Here is a 24037-nt window from a genome sequence, read left to right on the forward strand (position 1 = left end):
AAAAAAAGAAGTCATCTTTGAACATTTTTCAGCATAATTAGCCGGTAGCTCTAGGTAATTGGTGGTAGGCATTAAATTAATTCACAAACGATTGATTTTTTTTTTTTACATGTTTTTCAATTTATTGCTATAGTTAAAGGTCAACATGAATTAGCAGATATATTTTTATATATACTGCTTTTTGCAAATGATCTTTGCAGTTTGTATTTTGTACACAGTGAGTTGACTGAGATAATAATTAATTGCGATTGCTTAGTGATTAGCCAACAATCGTTTGTTGGTTTGTGTTGCTACAAAACAAGATACGGGAATCTTTTTTTTTTCCCACACATGGGAATCCACTTTGTATGACAGACAGAGAAGTTTGAGATCGTGCTGTTATCTAAAAATGGCCAGCAGTCTCTCATCTCGGACTCGTGCGAGTGAAAATGCAGACACGAGTCAGCGAGTCCCTGACTTCATGGTGTTCTTGGGAAGGAGTTCAGAGGGTCAAACACTGCAGCCGTCGCCGGAGAAGGACAGTGGTTGTTTAGTATTCAGCTGCTATTACTTTGAGGCTTATGAAGCAGGAGCTGGTGGACCTGTGAAAGCTGCCAGACAGCTCCCTCTCCAGTCCTGCTTACACATGTACCTCAGCGTTCACTGCAATCTCAGCCTCGCTGACTCCTTGACAAGAGCAGTTTGCCTCACTTGTACATTGCATTGGACAAAAGCATCTGATAAATGCATAATAGGTCAATGTAAGTACTAACCATAATAACAATAAAGGAGTTCGCGTGTTATTTCATATAACAATAACACTAAAGGAGTGTTGTGTCACATCCTGCCTGCCAGCTCCACCTGATCCTCATGTCTCCTCCTCTCTGTGACCCTGTTGAGCTGTTCCTGTTGCTTGTTGCCCCTCTTTAGTCTCGGCATTTATGTTTCTGTTTGTCCCATCATCCCCAGTCCGGTCGTTAACGTCGCTCTTCCTGTCTGCAGTCCTTCCCTGCAGCCATTTTCATTTTGACCCTCAAGGTCCTGTGTTAGTTCCATTAAAATCACCTGCCTTCTAGTCCTTCGTCCCACGTGCCGTGACAACTTTACTAACTGGGATTTTTACCGAATCATCGAAAATCGTTAAACCCGTCCTTAAAAAGAGCAACCTTGATGTTACTAAACAGTTACAGGAAACAATTATATGTGTAGAGGTGGGAGGTGGGCCTGTGACAGCCATGGGGGGGCTCTGTGGGGGGGGGGGGGGGGGGCTGACCAGCAAACAATGCCTCCCACAGCCAAATCTGGTAACTGTGTTACATCATGGTAAGACCTCAGGTACTCACCGGATGAAACAAAACCACTTCCTCTCCTTCAGCCCCCACACGCACCCCACCGAGCACATGTGCCAGAAGAGAGAGGACAGGATCCTCTTTGATGCTGTAACTCGGTTAGTGGGGGGTGGGGGGACACTATGTTACTCCACAACTTGCAGTTCAGTCTAGGAGGTTAAGAATTCAGCCTAGAACATTTACATTTACTATATCTCACAGATACGTTTATTCAGAAAGATATACATGTGATGTTAAAAGCACATTACAAACATATAGCTGTCAAAGAGCTGATTAGGCATAAATGCAACTGGGTATGAGTGTAAGCAGTATTGGAGCAAAAGGTATGTAATGCCTTTAAAACCAGTAAAATCCTAATAAGGCATCTATTCCGATAAACAGGTATCAGGTATACTGGAATGCATGAACTTCCTGTACACTGCCTCCGCACACCAGCATGCCTGCACTTCCTGTACACTGCCTCCACACACCAGCATGCCTGCACTTCCTGTACACTGCCTCCGCACACCAGCATGCCTGCACTTCCTGTACACTGCCTCCACACACCAGCATGCCTGCACTTCCTGTACACTGCCTCCACACACCAGCATGCCTGCACTTCCTGTACACTGCCTCCGCACACCAGCATGCCTGCACTTCCTGTACACTGCCTCCACACACCAGCATGCCTGCACTTCCTGTACACTGCCTCCACACACCAGCATGCCTGCACTTCCTGTACACTGCCTCCGCACACCAGCATGCCTGCACTTCCTGTACACTGCCTCCACACACCAGCATGCCTGCACTTCCTGTACACTGCCTTCACACACCAGCATGCACTTTCTGTAACCTTTCTGCTTTTACAAATTCAAACATGAGAGTCTGCACCATGGCCTGGATAATTAGGTACTCGACCACCCTGCTTTCTTTAGACAGTATGGGTTGGGATGACTTTATTCCTGCCGTTGCTAAATCCATCGCTGTGGATATCCGTAAGCCACAATCGCCGGATGACATGCTGCACGTTGGAAGATTATACAATGGACAGACAAAGGTCTAATGCAAGAAACAGGTGGTGCAACTGATATCGGCAATAGCTCATAGATAAAACCACGTTGTTCTTAGGGTGTTTAAATCAGAAACGTCTTTTGTAAACATCCAAAATATTCATTCTAAAGTGCTGTCCTGTACCACGGCTCTTCAGATCTGACACTCGATTCCAAATCCAGGCCGTGTTTTCAGTTCTCCCGGGTACTTAGTTTAATAGTTACTGATTCTGATTGGTCAGAGGCTTCACACCCGGCTCATGGGTAAAGGAAGGCTGGAAAATCAGCAGGACTCGGCCCGTACGGATTGGGATTTGAACAGCCCTGCCATATAATCTTCATTCTTTTATTTTTGCTCCAAATTTAGTTGGTACGGTGTACAGTATATGTATTACATGTCTGGTTTCAGTTTTTTAAAGCACATATCCAAAGAACTGTTTAAACTATTAAAAATATTTCATATTTCATAGAATTAACCAAGAAACAATTGGTGGCTACTCAACTGAGAGCAAGAGATGCAACTCCTGACCCTTATAACTAAACAATCGTAATCTAAACCAAAGCTGAACAGACATTAAATTATATCTTGTGCTTTTTATTTTTTTAGTTTGAAAAGGTGAAACACGTATTTTATGGACGCCCCCTTTTGTTCGGACACGGACCAGTGTATTACTCATAAAGAGAAACGTCAAGAATAATGTGCATCAGAAGAGGGGGGAAGAGTGTCAGTACCCAGCAGTTAAACCAGCGGTTTATGGAAGGGCCGATGTTGTTGATATGCATCGGGAAAGTCGTGTAAAACCTCGTAGGAAATGAGTTCCACAGACTGTGGCAGGAAAGCTGGCTGTGGGTTTTAATGGGTCATGAAAGGTTAAAAAGGGCACATGCACCTTTTATTTGGTCTGTGAAAAGGCGGGGGGGGGGGGGAGTTTAGACAGCTGGCTATAGGCAAAACGAAACAAATAAATAACTACCCCCCCTCCCGTGGGATTTGCTTTAACTGTACTGTTGTTCCTGTTCCACAGAGTTCATGTTGCTATTTTAAAAATGGATTGCATGTACTGATGTCGAAGATAGGCTCACGATTTATTAATATGTCATGAGATCACTTATTGTTTAATAATTATAAATTGTTTTGGTTAAGACTTCTATACATGCAAGATAAAATATGCTTTAAGGAGAAGGCCATGCTGCTCGAGGTATGCGGTGTAGCCCTGAGGTAGGCAGATGGCTGATGTTGATGTAAACCATAAAGAGGGCCTGAGATTTAATATAAGTGTGACTTCCGTCTGCACGCACAGGAAATTGAAGCGTTTGCTTTGGCCTTGGATGTATTACGAGGAGGCAGAGCAGCACCCTGCAGCCTCTATCCTGATGAAATGTGGATGAGCGCAGCTATAAATTTCTCAGTGGCTCAAGTCGGACTGATGACTTTAAGCAGAGATTTACTGCGGTTTTGAGCGTAAATCACAACGCCCGGTCGCCACAGGAAATGAACGGCCGTCACGCGGGGCTGATGGAGAGATGAGTGGGTCTCGATAGCATCTTCCGTAGCGGAGGTCGCATCTGGAGTGGGTGGGGGGCGGGGGGCTCTGTGTTTGATTAATCTGCTCTCTGAGGCAGTGCTGTGTTCCCAGTGACGTCGGTGTCTCAGTGCAGTTAACAAAACAAACATGTATTCAGTCTCCTTTCACTGGGCCCAGTCCAGGGGGCAAACAAGCTTGGAAAATCTCTGCTTTGTCTGCATTTAATCACTTTAAGTCTCTTTTCAGAATGTATGAAAGGAGTCAGCTGAAGGCTTTTCATACCCAGACAAAAACACTACATTTCCCATGAGGCTACTGGTGCAAGCTCACCCCAATCAGTTGTACAGTGCCATTGGCCGACATTTGGGTGGGATCTTTCAGTCAGCTTTTCATTGATTCACTAATTAAAAATTTGATTAGTATCAGGTGAGACAGCAGCTCAGACGCCTAGCGTTTTATGTAGATGTCGTTTCAGGTACTTTTCACCATGAAGTGTTCATAAAGATGGTTGGAGCCGTACAGAACGTCTGTTACATGTTAGAAAGGCATGGGCCTGTTTTATAATAGGAGCAGTGCTTTTCTCTCAATCAGTCTGCCAGGGTTTTCGCTGGGTACTCGCTGTTATTGCCACTTGTTTGTTTATCCTTGCGAAAAACTGACGTATTTTGCATTAAGCTGTTTGGCATGAAGCATTTAGTCGTTTATGTGATTGCATGTGCCTGTATGTGTGTGGTCCAAATCTTAGCGAACACTGTGGTTTCAAGCAGCACAGAAGAACTTCACACGAAACCTCGTCTAGTCGACTTGCGCGTTGCTTGTATGTTTTTGTGACTTACGTTTAGAGAGTTCACTATCCTGTTTATATGTCTGAGGCTTACTTGTAAATCTCTGTCACTAAATGTTTTGTCTGCATTTTGCTAGTCATCAGCGCAAACACCCAGACACATTTATTGAAAGTACTTCTTAAAATAGACGTCTATGTCTGTGATTGTTGGGTGTTTAGATTAAGTAGGGTTGTTGGTAGGGTGGAATCTTCATGTAGTATCACATTCTTTCAATACAGGATCAGATTCATTGATGCAAATATGTGGTCCCTTTTGCAATATGTTATCTCCTCTTTCATTATTTTGACTGAGTGGGAATGACTTTGTGTAGGTTTTATTTGTTGATAAAGGATAAGGAATGAAGACCACATTTATTTCAGATGCTTATATTAATCTTCAGTTTGATTGAATGGGATGTAGAATGAAGTCATGTATCATGTGACATGGGGCTGAGATGGAGAACGGAGTCATGTGACATGGGACTGAGATGGAGAACGGAATCATGTGATATGGGACTGAGATGGAGAACAGAGTCATGTGACATGGGTCTGAGATGGAGAACGGAATCATGTGACATGGGTCTGAGATGGAGAACGGAATCATGTGACATGGGTCTGAGATGGAGAACGGAATCATGTGACATGGGTCTGAGATGGAGAACGGAATCATGTGATATGGGACTGAGATGGAGAACAGAGTCATGTGACATGGGTCTGAGATGGAGAACGGAATCATGTGACATGGGTCTGAGATGTAGAATGGAGTCATGTGACATGGGACTGAGATGGAGAACAGAGTCATGTGACATGGGACTGAGATGGAGAACAGTCATGTGACATGGGTCTGAGATGTAGAATGGAGTCATGTGACATGGGACTGAGATGGAGAACAGTCATGTGACATGGGGTTTTATGTGACAGATCAGAATGGGGAAGGTTCTAAAGAAACAATGCCGAAAACAGACAGCCACTTAACCTTCCCCCACCCCTTGACATCTGCAGCTCCCACCTTTTCTCTTACGTGATTGTATACATGATTATACATATATAGTCATAGGGGGTAGCGTGTGGCTCAGTGGGCTAAGCCTGTGTGTCTGTAATCAGAAGGTTCAAACCCAGCCTCAGCCTGTGAGTCCTTGAGCGAGGCCCTTAACCCCCAGCTCCCTGGGCGCCGCTACGGGAGGCAGCCCTTCGTAGACAACTTCCTCTATGAAAAAAGAGCAAGTTGTGGGAGGCGTAAAAGACAATTTCCCTACAGGGATCAATAAAAGTGTCAATTAAAAAAAATATATATATATCAATTAATTGATTAGCTTTATCTATCCATGCCTCCATCTTTTATATCCCCTCATCCAGTGAAGGGTCATGGTGACCCCAGGACCTATTTCCGGAAGCACATTTCACATTTGTGAAGATGCAGTGTCTTAGTGGGAAGTTGGATTAATCCATGCATGTGTCCCATAGTGTTCTACTGTGTTGCAAGGAGTTAAAAAATATGTAACTATTTCTGGTAAATATTATTTGCAGTGTCTGTCAGTTGTTCAGCATCGCTTTGCCTTTGTTTATGCATGTTCTAAGATGAGAGATTTTGTTTATGGTCTGTTTCGTTGGATTTTGACTGATGTTTATGTTCTGTTACAGGGAACCTTGACTATGATGAATTTTCTAAAAAAAAATGTATTCCTCAATATTATTGAAGGCACTACCACTGAACTTCTCTACAAACACTGCAGGTTCTGCTGAGGTCGTGTCGGGCGTAACGCACTTCTCACGCTGTGCTGTATCCGCCTCCCGCTGATTATGATTTGTTCTGTCTTTGTAATTTGAGTAAACTGGGATCATCCTAAGTACACCTATGGTCCAGAGTTGGCAAAAAGCTGTATGATGAAGAAAAGGTGAGAAATGTGAGCAAATGATTGTTTTCTGTCAAGGATACCTCACCTGAGCCACTACATAAATATCCAGGTTTATAAAAGCATGGAAGTCAAGGACTGTCTTTGGTCTACGAAACACACAAAATATAATTTATGTAAATAAAAGCGATCTGTATTTTTTCTTTACAATTCCGTAATGCTGCAATCTACGCTTTTATGTTGCGTGTGTAAGGCATTTGGTGCAGGTGAAATGAAAACAGCACAAAGATCTCCTCTGATATTCTGCCCATCTGATCATTTACACATGCGGCATGCAAGTGTAGTCAGAGAGAAAAGCATAATTGCCTCTTAAGTTATTGATCTTTGAGAGAAAGACTAAAGTTACGGTTCACGGCACATCAAAGAAAGTCGTTCGTCTCGCCTTCATCTCTGCATGACAAAGCAGCAAAAAAAATATACGAGCTGATCTACTTTTTTTGTTTTTTTTTCTTTCAAATATCAGGGAGGATTTACTTTTTCCTTATTGCATGACATTTTCGAAAGGACAGATCCAAGTTTGTGGTGTTCCTCAGCACTCTAGGGTACTCAGATTCACCATTCAGACATCCTGTGCTGTAGGACCTTCCCAAATAGCTGCATGCCTCTGTTAATGTCTGCCTCTCTGAACCGTGTTCCAAAGGAAACACACATCGTAGCCAATGCCCCATGTTGGGGAGCAATGGACTGAATGGCCGGCTGTTAAAATGTTCAAAAAAGGTTTCCCCTAGCCAACAGCTAATTACAAGTTGGACTATCTCTCGTTTTGGAAGTAATTAATTTCCCTGTCTGACCGGACATTTAATTATGTGGAAACAGTTGCATTGTGCCGCTGCGTGGCGTTGTTGATGGAGGAACCTGAGGCCTCTTTTCATCTTAAGATTCATTACCAACAAGCACCAGACCGAGAGTAGCTGGTGAGGTTTAGAGTAATGATATAACGTTTTAGAGATTCGAACTGGAGATAGGTGAGTTGCTTCTATTGGTGAACACAAACTAAATTGTAAATTTCCTACTGCTTGCAGTGAAAGTAATTCTTTGTTTCAGCCTGTGTGTTTATGTTATTCTCAGCCAGGGGAGCTTATATTTCATGTACCGTAACGGGAGAGTGAGTGTCGCAGGTCGGGCCTGTGTGATCTATCAGATGGTAAGCATATCTGTCAGCTCAGTAGATCACTGTCTGTCCGCCATTTCCCCCCCTAGTTAATCCCTGGTTTTAGCTGTTCTCTCTTCCTGCAAGGATGTACTGGCTGGGCAGCTCTCATACGCTGTGTCAGAGAGACAGGCAGGGGCAGGTGGGTGTGACGGGGCATCTGGAATATGAGGGAGAGTGGAGGAATTAGCGCCGCCCTGTTGGCCTGCTCATGTCTCTTCAAACCCCTTAGAGCATGAGCTGATACAGGCAGACACCTAAAAGTGTGCAGGAATAGCGGATGATTTCGCTCATACCGTAAGGATGCTGGTCTACCACGTGGCCCTTAAGGCTTGAGACAATACACAGGTAGCCTTCGCTGCCTTTTACTAATGTTGTTTTCTTGACACATTGACTTTGGGTAATTGTCAGGGGTGTATGCAGGAGTGGGGCCACAGTATCACTGCCCCAGCGGAAAGCTGATTGGCCCCTGGAGTGCCCCCTCCCCTGTCTCTCACCCAATCAAAACATATCATTGGTTAATGATAAGACTGGTCCCTCTGTATGAATTATGGCCCCAATTATGTCCCCACCTTAAAAATCCTAGAATTCCCCCTGGAATTTGACTCGATTCATTGTCCTTATGTCATTTATTAGTCAAGAGCAGTCATTCAGATTAATCTTCCATAAATATACATGAGTATGGCTAGCTTGATATTAGCGAAGGTGTTGTTGTTAGACATCTGTGTTTCGAAGCACTGCATAGAGGTCACTCTAAGAGCACTCCAGCCAAGCAGGGCTTTGAGAAGCAGAACTTTGTTTTGCTGGCCTGAGTGAGGGATGTGCATGCGAGCTGGATGAATTGGTCAGCTGCCCACATGACGGCTAATTCAGGTCTCGCAAAATATAGGGAGTGTAGCTGTTGCTGGAACACAATATGGTTTTGCACTTCCAGCAGTTGTCAGAATTAACATGCGGCCATTTTCGATGAATGTTTATCCAGCTGTAACAGAAAAGGACACTGCGCATCGACATATGTGAGGCATCTCTGGCTTTCAGGAAACAGGAAATGATAAATCAGTAAAATGACATTTGTAATACAGGAATACATGTCAGTGTTGTGTCGAATTCTTTTCATATATTTTCTGATGTGTCACTGTTTTCCTCGGAAACGCCAGAGAATGATAATTAATGATCGCGCTCGGCTGCAAGATAAGGGTGGGAAAAAAAATCACGGCTCTTACTCACGTCTCCTCACAAGCACTCGACGTTCTTGTCCCACCTGTGGCCGACGACTGGCCATGTTTGAGCCAGGGATCCACCATATCTCTCATAAAATTAATTTTCCTGGGCCTATCCTCTGGGGTGTTTTTGCGGTCCGCCTTTCCTCGACGTCTGTGGGGTTGCATTTCAGGCTGTAGAGGACAGCTGGGAGTCATTTCCACACTGAGCCTCGGGCTTTGATTTGGGGAGAGTCCATTCCCACAGTGCTGGGGACCAGAATTCATGCTGCAATGCTCTTCTTTCAGAGTAACATCGGTGCCTATGATTTATATTCAGAAAAGATCTTACAATCAGAAACAGTTGTCTGCCCCTCTTTTGGTGTGTCCCCCCCCCCCCCCCCCCCCACCACAAGAGAAAGGACTTCAAACATGCTTCTTGATTAGACCATGATGTCCAAAAGCATTTTGCTAATGCAACGCGGGGAATGTGGTCTCATGTAGTAAATGGCAAAAGTGAAATGACCTCCCTCTGTAGTGTAAATGAATGCGGTGTGTTACCATTGTAATTCAGAGGCTGTCAGACGTTTCCTGCTTTTTAAATGCGCAAGACTTTTCCCCATGGTGGCCTCAATGCAGCCCTCTTTTGTGTCACATGACACTACTTTCCGCATTTAAGGTGTCGCCACTTTGGGAAAGGCTGTCCAACATGCCAGGAATTCTGGATTTGAGCGCAATTGACTTGAAATTGGAATCTGCAACAAACTCCCATTTTCTGAGTATATGTAGCATTTTGTGTCCCTGCACTCGGAAGGCTTTTAACGCTTCTTGCATGCTATATTCAGACATTTTGCCACCAGCAAGCTCTTTACTTCGGTGTTTTAGTACCCGGGGCTTGAATGTAACTGCCTATTGTTAGCCAGAAGGGGGCAGGGTGGAACCTCCGTCGCGGTGCAGGAATATTGTTTCAACATATCGCCACCGCAACTTGCAGCCGCTGATGCCGAGGACAGACTACTGAGCATGCTCTGGATGCCGACGCCCCCCCATGCATTCCAGTATGAATCAGACAGAAACTCTGTGACAATGACTTCGTACGAACAAACAGCCACCCGTTGGTTCCTTTAGCCAGTTATACAGCTTGGTTCAAACAGCATCATCCTTTGACCAGCATTAGCCTGATATTAGCTGTTATTGGGTGGAACACCCATTGAAAGGCCTCTTCCTCTTTAATGGTGCCTGAATGTGACTGGAGGCGGTGGAGTCTCAGGTACAGCTGCTGGGAATCCTGTCTGCCTCAAAGATACAACGGAATTATTGCTGTTGCCATCTATGGTGTGGTTAGGTTACATCGTTAAATTGTGTGGCAGTGTTCACTGTAGCACAAAACATAAATTTAACCACAGAAAACATCAACAAACACAAAGTCATGATTTAAAATAATCAATGTTGGCAGAAGTATGTAGCAGCCTGTGTTGTTTACAATGTACTGACTGGTAACAATAGTGTAGTGATCAGTAACCATGGTGTGCCGAATGGTTGCCATGGCATTCCGACTGGTAACCATGGCATTCCGACTGGTTGCCATAACATGCCGACTGGTTGCCATGGCATGCCGACTTGTTCCCATGGTGTGCCGAATGGTTGCCAAGGCATGCAGACTGGTAACTGTGGCGTGCCGACTGATTCCCATGGTGTGCTGACTGGTTGCCATGGCATTCTGACTGGTTGCCATGGCATGCCGACTGGTTGCCATGGCATGCCGACTGGTTGCCATGGTGTGCTGAATGGTTGCCAAGGCATGCAGACTGGTAACTGTGGCGTGCCGACTGATTCCCATGGTGTGCCGACTGGTTGCCATGGCATTCTGACTGGTTGCCATGGCATGCCGAATGGTTGCCAAGGCATGCAGACTGGTAACTGTGGCGTGCCGACTGATTCCCATGGTGTGCTGATTGGTTGCCATGGCATTCTGACTGGTTGCCATGGCATGCCGAATGGTTGCCATGGTATGCAGACTGGTAACCATGGCGTGCCGACTGGTAACCGTGCTGTTGCTGTGTTTCTCTTCAGCCGTGACCCTTTTCTTCCTCAGGTCTTTTCCCCGCTGTGCTCAACCTGGCCTCCATGGCTCAGATCAGCACCAATGCCACCTGTGGTGAGACCGGGCCAGAGATGTTCTGCAAGCTGGTGGAGCACGTCCCGGGACAGCCGGTCCGGAACCCTCAGTGCCGCATCTGCAACCTCCACAGTGAACAGCCCGCTGGTACTGGTTCTTAGCCTCCCTACACGACAGACTCAAGCCCGTCACCAATCCCACAAATCCCTGGGCACCAGAGTGCCCCCTCAGTTCACAATTCAAACATTCCACGATTAGCCACAGAGAATGACAACATGGGGGTGAGGTGAATGCCAAGGATTAGGGCCGACCCTGTAGGAAAATCCAGTTTCCCCTGTGTGTGTGTATCCATGCGGGGTCCCGTTCGATGAAGGAACAGGCCCACAATTGGCCTCGTGTGGGCGTGCCAGAATGAACCGGAGGATTCTCTGACGCAGCCTTTCGGTTTTTCCCCTCCATATGTTCCCCTAAATATGGGAGAGCAAAGTTTTTTTTTTTAATCTGTGCAAAACAAAGTTACATTCTGATTAAATCAAACAGATGCTGGCTAGACTTATAATTGGGTCTCGGATGGGAATGTCACAGCGAACAGACTTTCTCACTCATTAAAGGGTTTTTTCCTCTCTCAACGGCAAACGGACATTGGGGCCTCTTTAACATTTTTAAAATTTTTAAGATTTTTCAGTCACTTAACCATACATTTGTTTTATTTAATAATCATCATGTTCTTAATCGTCATCATTTGGTTACTTGAATGACAGCAGGGAATACAAATCTATGTGTACGTAAAAGTATCCAATCACTCTGGTGGATTTTCACAGAGATGACCTTATTGTTTACGTCTTGGAATTACAGCAGTTGTCTTACACTGAAGTGTAACCCTGAGCTCTCTGGACAATGGCCTAGTTCCCAGAGCACCTCCCTCATCTGCTTCCCCTACTCCACACATCTGTCCATGTCGTTATCCCCCTATTACCCCGTTATTAGCTAACAGAAGGCCTGCTCCTGTTTATAAAAACCTGTGAGTGCCGTCCAAAGACGCGTAATCTGTTAAATTGGTGTGTATGTGCCGAGCTCGAAATTTAATGCCGTTTCTCTGCTGAACAAAGCGAGTTTTTACAGCATAATGGACACTGTTCCTGAGCTCGGCCAAAAGAATCGTTAACATGTTTATGGTGTCACCTGTTGCAGTTCATCAGATTGTAACTGTTACAAACTGATGTAGGCTGGCAACCTAATGACTGAATTATGCCAGTTTCTCATGAGTTTCTATTCTAACCAATCAAGGACATGGTTATTAATCTACGCATAGATATAGAAATTCCATTGCAGATGTAGAGTTATTTTAACATCTTTGAACATACTGTTCTCCTTTAATTTCCACTGTTTCTTAATGGGTAGATAGTTTTTATTGTTCCAGGAATTAAATTTTCCTTTAAATAAACCAGTGTATGTAAAGAAAATGAGTACCATTTTTCAATTTGTAATCTGTAAGTAAACTGGCCAATGTAAGACAAGGCTATTGCTGTTTCTGCATAACAGAAAAGTATACTGAGTGCTACATGTTGTGTGATTAACGCTTGTAGCGATTTTTGATTAGTCACCTTTTGATGCTGTGATGAGGGAATCATGTGACGTGCCCCATCCCATGCTCATTGCAGAACAGCATCCCATTGAGTACGCCATCGACGGGACCAATAGGTGGTGGCAAAGCCCCAGTATAAAGAACGGCATGGATTACCATTACATCACAGTCACGTTGGACCTTCAGCAGGTAAGGGCCACCGTGTACCAAAAATGAAGGACTCTGTACTTGATATGCAGAAGGGGGCTGGATGGAAGCTGGAATGGATGAAAGTTACGTAGGATAGAAAGGGCAGGCCATTACCCACACTTAAAGTGTCGAAGAGTCAGTTTCCTTACTGTATAACAATAAGCATTAGCCAATCAGGGGAAAGGAGAGCCACGCAGGAATTGGCTGTAGACTCTTCATGCTGGTCCTGGAACTGGGAACTTGGGAGAGATCTCATGTTCACCACCCTCAGATGTTCCTGCAAGGGTCTTCTGACCTGCTGGTGATCTTAACAGGCAATTCAAATACAAACAAGCCTTAAAGAGCCCCTGGTACAGACCTCCACCGGGATACCATTCACTTAAATGAGCATTTATTAGCAGAATGCACTTTCAGCTCCCAGGAATGGAGACCGTTTTTCAGGATATGAGAGTGGATAAAAGGGGACGCTGTGTCCTGACAGGTGAAGAGCCCCCCCCCCCCCCCCCCCCGCTCCATAAACCATCACAGGTGAAGCGTACTCTTTTCCTCAGGCAGAGTCATCGGAATGCGGAACCTGAAGAACATGGCGGGGGGGGGGGTTCAATGTAGGGTCCTCCTAGAGATACGAAACTAGGAGCTTATTACCATAAACCACTTACAGATCAGGGAAACCGGGAAGGGGTCCAACTTGAAAGGAAATATGGAAACGTAAATCTCTTTAAGTAAACCGGCACAGAACCGGTGGTGCAGGACAAAACAAAGAGGATGCATACCTGAAGATTGATTATGGAATCAAACCAGGTTTTTCATCAGCAAACTGCATGCTGTGGCCTTGTGTTTTGTGTAGTTTAACTGCTGATAGACAATTCGTCAGTGTAATATTAGTATACAAGGCGTAATACTTTAATGTATGCATGTCTCACGAAAAAAGTTACATTTTTTATAGAACAGATTTAATAAGTGAACCGGGGAGGATATGAGAATGATTCCAAAAATGTTATTTTAAAATAGTATTTCTATTATAACAGGTAAAATATCTGAATCAGCCTTTCCCTTGACATGACGGCATGGAGATAATTGATATAATAAATGGGGAATTCGGAATGCTGGAAATGTGCGACTTCTGCCGCTGGTGCCTCGGCTGCTGTGGGCGCTGAGGCGGCTGTGTAGCTAACGGCTGTCACTGTAGGTAAACCGTCCTTTCTGTGGCAGAGCCCATTCGCCAGCTCCCTCGCCCGCCTTCCCGTTTTGCCATTACAGCCCCTCCGTTTGACCAGATCGCTCCTCTCCGCGTGAGCGCGCTTCACCCGCAGCCATAGCGACGGCTGTCACGCACAGGATAATGAGTCTGTGCCGTCTGCGCGCGCGGTGATGCGCCGCCGCGCGTATATCCTTATCACTCGTGACGTCAGCGCTCTGCGTGTTCTTTGTTTCATTTTATTTTTTTTCTTATCTAACCTCCCTCTCGTTATCCGGCAGAGATATGGGAAAATGACAGGCGGAGAGGGGGTGGGAGGTGTTTTGGAAAACCCTTCGAAGGCAGCCGTTCCTGTCAACACGCCCACGGGGTGTCTGTCCGTGGGTATCGCCGGCTGCTAGCTCGCCTCTCGGTGGACTTCACACCCAGGAACCCGCCACCCCGGCACTCGTGCGGATAAATCCGTAAACCTGCGACTCTCGCATTCTCTCCACCCGCTTCTTGACTTTCCTGCTATTCTCTCCTGCGCCTTTCAGACGCTGGCAGCCTGTGCTTCGTTATGACGCCACATTGCTATAATTATTGATGACGCCCTGAGAGAGGGTAATGAGATGCTCTTGCCCGGGCCTCTCACGTATCCTCCGCTGAGATTTTCTGAATTATGCGAGACCCTCGTTACATGGCAACAGGTCACGTAATCGTAGCCTGTAATCCGAGAAGATCATCCAGCCACAGATACATGTCTTTCTTCATTTGAACGTCAATTTAAACGCAATTTAAGCCACTACACTCCCTTATTCTCTTGATTAGTCCTGTCAGGTTGACAAATTTTTTCTTATTTTACTTAGAAATCATAAAGAACACATGGAGATTGCACTGGTCCCCCTCCCCAAAATGTTATTCAAGAAATGTCTCCTTCAGTACTTCACTTGAGAGTAAATGTGTGGATTTGTATAGCTAATTAACCACTAATTGGAGTAACAAGTTGAATGAGTTGAAATGAAAGCCAAAAATAACCAGCCAGGGACTGAAAATGACACCCGTGATTCAAATTTTAATAAATGACATCAAATTAAATTGTTGTAAAATAATTAAATGTGAGACCCCTTTATATTGTTAATGTGTGTATATGGAATGTGGAATCAATTAACAGTTAAATCCAAGGCTGTGGGATTAAATAGCACAGTGAACAAGTGATTTGGCTAAATTGTTTCTTATTTGATATTCTACTGGTTCCAGTGGTTGAACTGGGCCTACCGCCACATGAATATGATGAGTTATGTGTCAGACCAGATTTAAGATATTCACGCAACCTTTGCTATTTTCGCTCTGTAGCACCAGGTTAGTGCGAGGGACACTTTGTTTGCGGTAATAGAAATGCTGCCCGTGCTTCTTCGTGGTTTTGAGCGAAACCAGATTAATTCCCTAGAATAATATGACGAGAATCAAGTAGATTTCAAGTAGATCATTTTGGTGATGCAGTCCATGTGTGTCTGGACCTGTCAGCATGATCCCAGCTCAGAGCAGAATTGGGGGGGGGGGGGCTTTCACTGTGGAGGGAGCTGGGACTGGATTTGGCCCAGTCTCTGTGCCCCATCATCCACCCCCACCCCCCTCCCCCTCCCCAATGCAGTGACCAGGTCATATTCTATCCGTACTACAAAAACACAGATGTGGCTACATCTGAGCTCCCCTGTCTTCACTAAGATCTGTGCTGCCAATCAACGGGTTTGGAAGGATTGTCCATTTCTCACCACGCTCCTGATCCCTACACACACAAAAAAAACAAAGATCTTTTGTAATTCTCTCCCGGATACCTGAGTAGGATACGATTCGCTTTCAGTCGGGGCTATGAATGCTGGCGTTACGGCATCGTCTCCTGTTGTAAACGGTGAAATTCGACTCCACAATCTGCAGGCAGATGAAAGGAGCATTGAGTCATTTTTAAAGTTGATATCGCACTACAGTTCATGCGCCTATCATCAGCGGAAAGGTGTGCAGCTGTAAACGCCGGTGACAAAAGTTTTTCCGGATGTCAGTGTCATCCTGTCCCTTAGCATGTGTCTAGAACTGCGGTGAAAATCTAGTGCTCTAGGGAGATGTAGTAGGGACCCAGGAGGGTAGCGTAACACCACCTTGCCGTGGTTCCGGTTACCTAGAACCGCAAGCTGATCTACCCTGAGGTGCTTTGATGCAGAAAAGGACAGAGAATGGGACCACGGAAAATAGGTTAGCCCTCATTTTGTATGGCTGGGAAGGTCACTGTGAATTGACATTGCTGTAGTAATAAACATTGGGAGCACAGTCATAATCCAGTATCCAGCAGAGCTGATATGTTGAAATTCCTTTAATGTTTGTGCATGAGCTCCTGGACTTTTCAGAGGTAAGTTCCATTCTGGCTGCATTGCTGGAGAGAACCTCGTGGAGCTTCAGTCACATCAGATGTAGTTTGAGTCGCAAAAGCTGCTTCACTCTCAGGTTTCAAGGCAGTCATTTCTTCCACTAAAACAGCATGCTCTCCATAGGTGTTCCAGATTGCCTACGTTATCCTGAAGGCAGCAAACTCTCCTCGTCCCGGAAACTGGGTGCTGGAGCGCTCCCTGGATGGTGTCACCTTTACCCCCTGGCAGTACTATGCCATCACAGAAACTGAGTGCCTCACCCGCTTCAACATCATGCCCAGGACCGGCCCGCCGTCCTACGCCCACGACGACGAGGTCATCTGCACCTCGTTCTACTCCAAGATCCACCCACTGGAGAATGGCGAGGTGAGACACAATCTCTGTCAGCCTTTCGTCACTGAAGTAGCCTGGGCAAGAATTGATGTGTGAAAGTGTCATTTGGTGAGATACCCAGCAGTGGGGGGCGCTGTTGCCTCACATCTGCAGAGTTAAGGGTTCGAATTCCACCCCACCCCCAATCTGTCTGTCTGGTATCCATCTGTTCTAATACTGCTGGTTTTCCACTGGGTTCCTCTCACAGCTCAAAGACATGCAGTTAGGTGAACTGTTGTCTGTTTGGCTATAGTGTGTGTGTTGGATTAGGTTTATATTACATTGTGGGGACCAAATGTCCCCCGCAATATATTGAAAACCTGTTTTTGGTATTGTGGGGACCATTTTTCAAGTTCCCACAAGGATCTGTGAATGCAATAAAAAGGTAATAATGCCAAAAATGTCATATTTTGTTTAGTTTTTTATGGTTAAGGTTAGGGCTGGGTAGGGATAGGGTTAAGGTCATCATGTTGGGATTAGAGGTTTCTCCATAAAAATGAATGGGGAGTTCCCACAAAGATATAATTACAAACCTGTGTGTGTGCATCTGCGGTGGCCCATCTGTAAATGTGTGTGTGAGCGTGCCCTGCGATGGACTGACGTCCTGCCCACGCTGTTATTTTTCCTTGTGCCCTTTACTGCCTGGAATGGGTGTCAGACTTGCTGTATCCCTATAATGGACAGTGCAATGGATAGATGGATGGGTGACATACTAGTGAGGGACTGCATTGCTTTGGTAGAATAATCTGCTGTTTATGAAGAGGAAGTTAAAATGGTAAATTTATTTGAACACTGTAAATGCATGACTTAATAACATACTACTGTGTATGGTCCAATGAATGAATGTGTATGGTCCATCACCAGACAGATGATTAGTAGATATTGCAAAGATATATAAGATCAGTGTAATGAAGAAAGAAATGTATTTGTTTTCCACGGCATACTTTTTGTGGGAGTCTTTGTAAGTATGTAATGCTTCATAAGTGTCAAGGAGTAGATTGGATTAAAATCAATGACATATATATGTATATACAGCGAGTTCCAAAATTATTGACATCCGTGACAGGAAATGCACTAAAAATACTATAAAAATAAATGATCATATTACAGAGATAAATGCAGAATGCCAAGAAGTGAAAAATATCCTTGTTTATTACTGTTCCAATGAAGCCAACCAAAATTATTTATTGATTTATTTAGAAATCTTGTTTCCTCTAAATAAAAGTTTCACAACTAATTGCATCCCTAAAGAATTTAGTAAATAAAATCAAAATTTAAACCATGAATGAAATTCATCTTATGTAAGTTCATCTAAGTTTTAAGGAACTTTGTGTCCTTACATCACTTCTCATAAAAATGAGATTGAAAAGAGTGCAGAAGAGACAAATGGTTGTAGACCATAAATCTGATAAAAAATAAATGAATATACCACTGAGCACAGTAAGGACAATTATAAAGTAACGGGTACGAGACACAGATACATTTAGGAAGGATAGGAAGGAGGATGGTGAGAAAGATAATCCTCAAGAATCACTGAGAAAGAATGGCAAGCCTCCGTGGCATCTTGGGGTCACCAGGTTTCAAAAAGCACCATGAGATGCTACCTCCGTACCTAGAGGCTCTTTGTTAAGGTTGCAAGGAGAGAGTGTTTTCCGACCCAAGACACGGAAGCAAGAGCTTCCAGTTTTCCAAAGGTGATTTAAAATCATGACTGCATGAAAGTGCTGTGGTCACATGAGACCAAAATGAAATGTTTTGGCCAGATGCAGCATAAGCATGATTGGTGTTGAAACAGAAACACATACAAGGAAAAGGACCTCTTATCCACAGTGGAATTAGTGTTGTTTTTAGAGGTCCTGAGACACTATTTAAGATCAGATGGCTTAATGGATTCAACTGAGTTTCAAGCGATTTTGGCTGACAATCTGGTTTTCAGTGTCAGAACCCCAAGACACAGATGTAGATGGACTTTCCAGCATGACTCTGGCCTAAAGCATATCTCAGAATCCACAAATGGTTCTGGGACAGTCAAGGTCCTGTAATAGCCATCTCAGTCACCGGACTGCAGTCCAGTGGAAAACCTGTGGCCTGCACCGACGAGGACAGCAGATACAGTTGGCAGTTTACATACACTTAGGTTAAAGCTCATTTTTTAACCACTCCACAAATTTCATGTTAGCAAATTATAGTTATAGTTACTTTTTCCCAACAATTGTTTACAGAGATTTTTTCACTTTTAATTCATCATATTACAATTCCTGCGGATCAGAAGTTGTCATACACTTTGTCAGAATTTGGTAGCACTGACGTCCAGGCGGCCTTCCACAAGCATCTTACAGTATTTTGCTGTGATTCTGGCCCATTTCCCCTGACAGATCAGGGGTGAAGGACTCCTATCTCACACTTTTCATTTCTGGCCACAGATTTTCTGTTGGGTTGAGACTCTGATCTTGAATGGATCCCTGTGGAGGAATGGTCCAGAATCTGTCCAAATGTGTACCATAACCTTGTGAAACAGTACAGGAGAAGACGACATGCTGCTCTGCTCACCAGAGGTGGTCTCACCAAGCGCTGCACCCGGGGTGCAAAGTCATTATGAAACCTGATTTTTGATTGATTGATTGATTGATTGATTTATGAAATAAATGTATGATTTTTGGTTGGTTCCATTGGAACACAATATAATATAACAATGAGCTGCAGTATTTCTGGCATTCTGGCATTTTGAGCTTATTTCGATGATGTTATCGTTGAGTTTACCTGTACAATAATAATTATAACATATTATATATTAATTATTGCTGAGTTTATATGATGATAATCATAATAATCATAATAATAATTATTATTAATGATGTTATTATATTAAGGGGTGGCATGGTGGTGCAGTGGTTAGCACTGTTGCCTCACACCTCTGGGACCCGGGTTCGAGTCTCCGCCTGGGTCACATGTGTGTGGAGTTTGCATGTTCTCCCCATGTCATCATGGGGTTTCCTCCGGGTACTCCGGTTTCCCCTCACAGTCCAAAAACGTGCTGAGGCTAATTGGAGTCGCTAAATTGCCCATAGGTGTGCATGTGTGAGTGAATGGTGTGTGAGTGTGCCCTGCGATGGGCTGGCCCCCCATCCTGGGTTGTTCCCTGCCTCGTGCCCATTGCTTCCGGGATAGGCTCCGGACCCCCCGCGACCCAATAGGATAAGCGGTTTGGAAAATGGATGGATGGATGGATGGAATGGATGTTATTATATTATTACTGCATTTCAGATCAGGGTGCCAGTAATTCTGGAGCCAACTATATTATGGTCTAGTTTAATTTTGAAAGAAAGTATTTAATTTGGTATAAGCTTTAACTTTTAGTGAATTCACTTTCTTTTGCTTCTTTGTTCTTTTTTATATGAATAATACAAAGTTACTATCCAGACCGGTTATGAGCGTCATATATTTTTATATAAGTTTATATTTATTAAAGTAGTCCTGGACTTTTAGTGGCGACAAGCCGCAGACTGGTTCCTCAAGTGGCAGACTGCGTTCCCCCCGGGGAGGGCGGACACCCCCACACATGCATGTGAAAATGCCCCGACCTGCATGTGGCACTCATTAGCCCCGGCATGGCTAACGACTTCGGTTGTGTGCTGAAATTACTTTTCAAATCGGCAATTAGGGAACATTAAAGCAGAAGCAGTGTACAGTAGTTCTCATTAACAGACAAGTGGTGTCCCACAATAGACACGCAGAGCCGCCCACGCGGTCCACAGTGAGTCATGCACTCCCCTCCCTTCTCTCCAGTGGTCTGACCCACCTGGGGGCCGTCAGTGGAGAGTGGAGTATCCTGGGGCACACAGACACATTGAGGAGCACATGCACAAGTGTTGAAAGCTTTTAAATAATTAAAAATGTAATTATTACCTTGACTTTCGGAGAAAAAATAGCACATCATCGTATATAATTATGTGTTATACTATACAATATGATGACCATAAATCACAAAGTCACGTTTTTATTGTACCACTTAATATATAAGTTTCGGAGTTCCAGAACGAGGATCTGGCCTTCACGACACTCCAAATATGCGATGATTGTGGATTTGGCAGCATGATGGCACATGCAATGATTGTAGATTCGGCAGCGTGGTGCAACATGCAGTGATTGCGAATTCGGCAGTGATGCAGCATGCGATGATTGCGGATACAGCATAATGATGCCGCATGCAATGATTGTGGATTTGGCAGAGTGATGCTGCATATGATGATTGCGGACCGCGGCAGAGTGATGCCGCATGCGATGCGGCCTGCTGACGATGCAGCGGCTGATTAGAGGCCAGCCCTGCAGATTGGCATTGAAGCACTCTCAAATAGGGTGCTAATTGCTCTGGAATTTACCCCCGTGCAACTCATTTTATAGCAATCAGCACGAGATCTGGCCTGTAATTTAGGCTGTGCGTTTTTAATCAGGTAAGGAGGGTAATTGCACTGGGTGTTTGAGTAAATACAGTGTCCATTTGTGTAATTGCTACCAGCCCTGCTCTGAAGCCCCTTCGCTCTCCATGGTTCTTATTGCTTAATGTCCACTTCGGTTCTTACCATTTGTGCTGCAGATTCACACCTCCCTGATCAATGGGAGGCCCAGTGCCGAAGATCCCTCCCCAACCCTGCTGAACTTCACCTCCGCCCGCTACATCCGCCTACGCTTCCAGAGGATCAGGACGCTGAACGCAGATCTCATGACCCTGGCTTTCAACGACCCGCGGGACATCGACCCAATCGTCACCAGACGGGTTCGGACGCATATCCAGTTACCAGTAGCAGCGACAAAATGGATTTGTTAATGTGACTTTTACTCCGTCTGCCTAACTAACATAATTCTCTCCTTTCGCAGTGTAATCTTGCCAGGTGATTTTAAATGAATTATTAAGACATCTTTTCAGTCCAGCTGATCATATTTTAAATCAGACCTTTTAAAGTCACCAGGTTTCTGCTTGTGTTTTAGTTAGTTAACTGGTATGGCTGTACCTGCGGGTCACCCTTGTTATTACATGTGGTCTCAGTGTAGTCTCGCCGAAAGACCTTTCAGTTAGGCTTTTGTGACTAGGAACACACCACAATGAATGGTGAATACCAACGAGCCCCTTTGAAACTGCCTTGTACATTACAGCACCATCATGGGCCAGATCGCCCAATCATGGGCCAGATCACCCGATGCAGACTCATAACAAGTTAAAGGGTCAGCACTTTAATCAGAGGTCTGTGTGTAACCGAGCCTGCCTCTGATATCTGACTGTCACTGGCCCAGCCGCTTAATTGCCGGTTTAATTACATTCCCCCCGCCGCTCCGACCTGTGATCGCCCGAACTTTCATTTGGAGCCGAAAATGATGAAATAAGATCTCGCCATGTGACTCTCTGCCATTTTCGTTTGTCCTGCCCACAGTACTACTACTCAATTAAAGACATCTCGGTCGGGGGCATGTGCATCTGCTACGGACACGCCAAAGCCTGCCCGCTGAATAATGGCACCAAGGTATAATGGCGGGGGGTGGGGGGGGTTCTCTCCACGCTTCAGCAGCACTGAACCCACCTGCCCATTTTGGTCCCGGCCCTTTTGGGGTGTAGGCCTGCTCAGTCCGACTTACCACCATTGACTTTTGACCACGGCTGTTGCTGTTGGCAGAAATTCAGCTGCGAGTGCGAGGACAACACCTGCGGAGACAGCTGTGACCAGTGCTGCCCCGGCTATCACCAGCAGCCGTGGATGGCAGGGACATTCCTGACCCGGCACGTCTGCGAGAGTAAGGACGTTACGCCAATGAGGATATAATTGCATCGCTACGGCGATGAGGGCCTTTTCATGTTTGGGCGAGGTAAAATGGAACCGGGAGAGAGTCAACCGAGCACTAAAATAAGATGGTGGAGTATTTTGTGGTGCGATGAATATTGAGACGTTTAAGGACTAGCCTGTGCCAGTCCCGCTCTATGCTACATTCTCCCAGAATGCAACTGTCATGGCAAGTCGGAGGAGTGCTACTACAATCAGACGGTCGCTGACCGGAGGGAGAGTCTGAACACGAGGGGCGCATACGAGGGTGGCGGCATCTGCGTCAGCTGCGCCAACAATACGGCCGGCATCAACTGCCAGAGCTGCGCAGATGGCTACTTCCGGCCAGAAGGGGTACGGCATGCTGGAGCCGTCTCTTCCAGGGGGGAGCTTAGGAGTTCAAAAAGATTTACCCCGTTGTCTCCACTAGGTGTTCCCGGAGGATCCTGACCCCTGCCAGCCATGCTTGTGTAACCCCGTAGGCTCCCTCCATGCAGCATGCATCCCCGACGAGTCTATGGCCTCAGCAGGTGAACGGGCCTCCGCGATGCACCACATGCAACGCATTACATGCGTAACTGACATCCCTTTGATCCAGACTGACTTATCTAGGTTGGACTATTTTGCATTTCTACAGCTGGATGCTGTTACCGAGGCAGCTCAGGTTAAGCATGCGACTCAGACATCGGCGAGAATGGCCCCTACTGGGACTTGAACTGACAACCTTTTGTGAAGGTTTTTTACCGCAACGCTGCCCCGCTGCCCTGCTCACTGTCAACACCGGCATGTCTCCGCTGTGCACCCCGCCTGCAGGTCTAAGAGCCGGTTCCTGCCACTGCAGGCAGGGCTACGGGGGTGACAAGTGTGACAGATGTGCCTTTGGGTACACCGGGTTCCCGCTGTGCGCACGCTGCAACTGCAGTCTGGAGGGAAGTCTGAACAGGGACCCGTGCAAGCTGCCCTGCACCTGCAAGGTGGGCGGCCGCACGTGGCCGGACACAGAGCAGGGTGGGGGGCGGGGGTCGGGGGTGCTCTGTAGCCGGTGGGTTTTATTTTTAACATGTACAGTCTTGCTGCTACAGATCCCGCTCTGTGTGTCGTATCTCGGAAACATGTGCTTCCGTGCGCTGTGGCCTGATCCTTTCTTGTTGTTGCTCTAGTCTTTCAGACGATCATAGCACTGTTGTGCGCATACACACAATACATTCTTATATATAGCCTTTTATTTATCTTCTATTTTTTAATTTCATCCTACATTCACTTATTATTCGACTTAATTTATGGTCCATGCTTTACGATGGTTCGACTTGTGATATTTTGAATTTACGATGGTACGTTAGAGATGCGTTTTCAGCAGTCAGCTTTCAATTTTGATCTATTCAGTAATTGCACATA

The 24037-nt window shown here is 45.4% G+C and overlaps 1 protein-coding gene across 1 annotated transcript in view; it reads left to right on the forward strand.

Annotated features, from left to right (window-relative positions):
- The window catches only part of lama2 (laminin, alpha 2), a 103754-nt gene that overhangs the window by 11207 nt on the left and 68510 nt on the right, over positions 1–24037 (forward strand). The window contains exons 2-10 of the mRNA XM_049004573.1: positions 11063–11233; positions 12748–12860; positions 16584–16826; positions 21427–21606; positions 22259–22348; positions 22499–22616; positions 22818–22996; positions 23073–23172; positions 23456–23616. Coding sequence (XP_048860530.1) covers positions 11063–11233; positions 12748–12860; positions 16584–16826; positions 21427–21606; positions 22259–22348; positions 22499–22616; positions 22818–22996; positions 23073–23172; positions 23456–23616 — 1355 coding nt within the window. The remainder of the gene's footprint in view (positions 1–11062; positions 11234–12747; positions 12861–16583; positions 16827–21426; positions 21607–22258; positions 22349–22498; positions 22617–22817; positions 22997–23072; positions 23173–23455; positions 23617–24037) is intronic.

This window comes from Brienomyrus brachyistius, unplaced genomic scaffold, assembly GCF_023856365.1.
Source record: "Brienomyrus brachyistius isolate T26 unplaced genomic scaffold, BBRACH_0.4 scaffold112, whole genome shotgun sequence".
Classification (NCBI taxonomy): Eukaryota; Metazoa; Chordata; class Actinopteri; order Osteoglossiformes; family Mormyridae; genus Brienomyrus; species Brienomyrus brachyistius.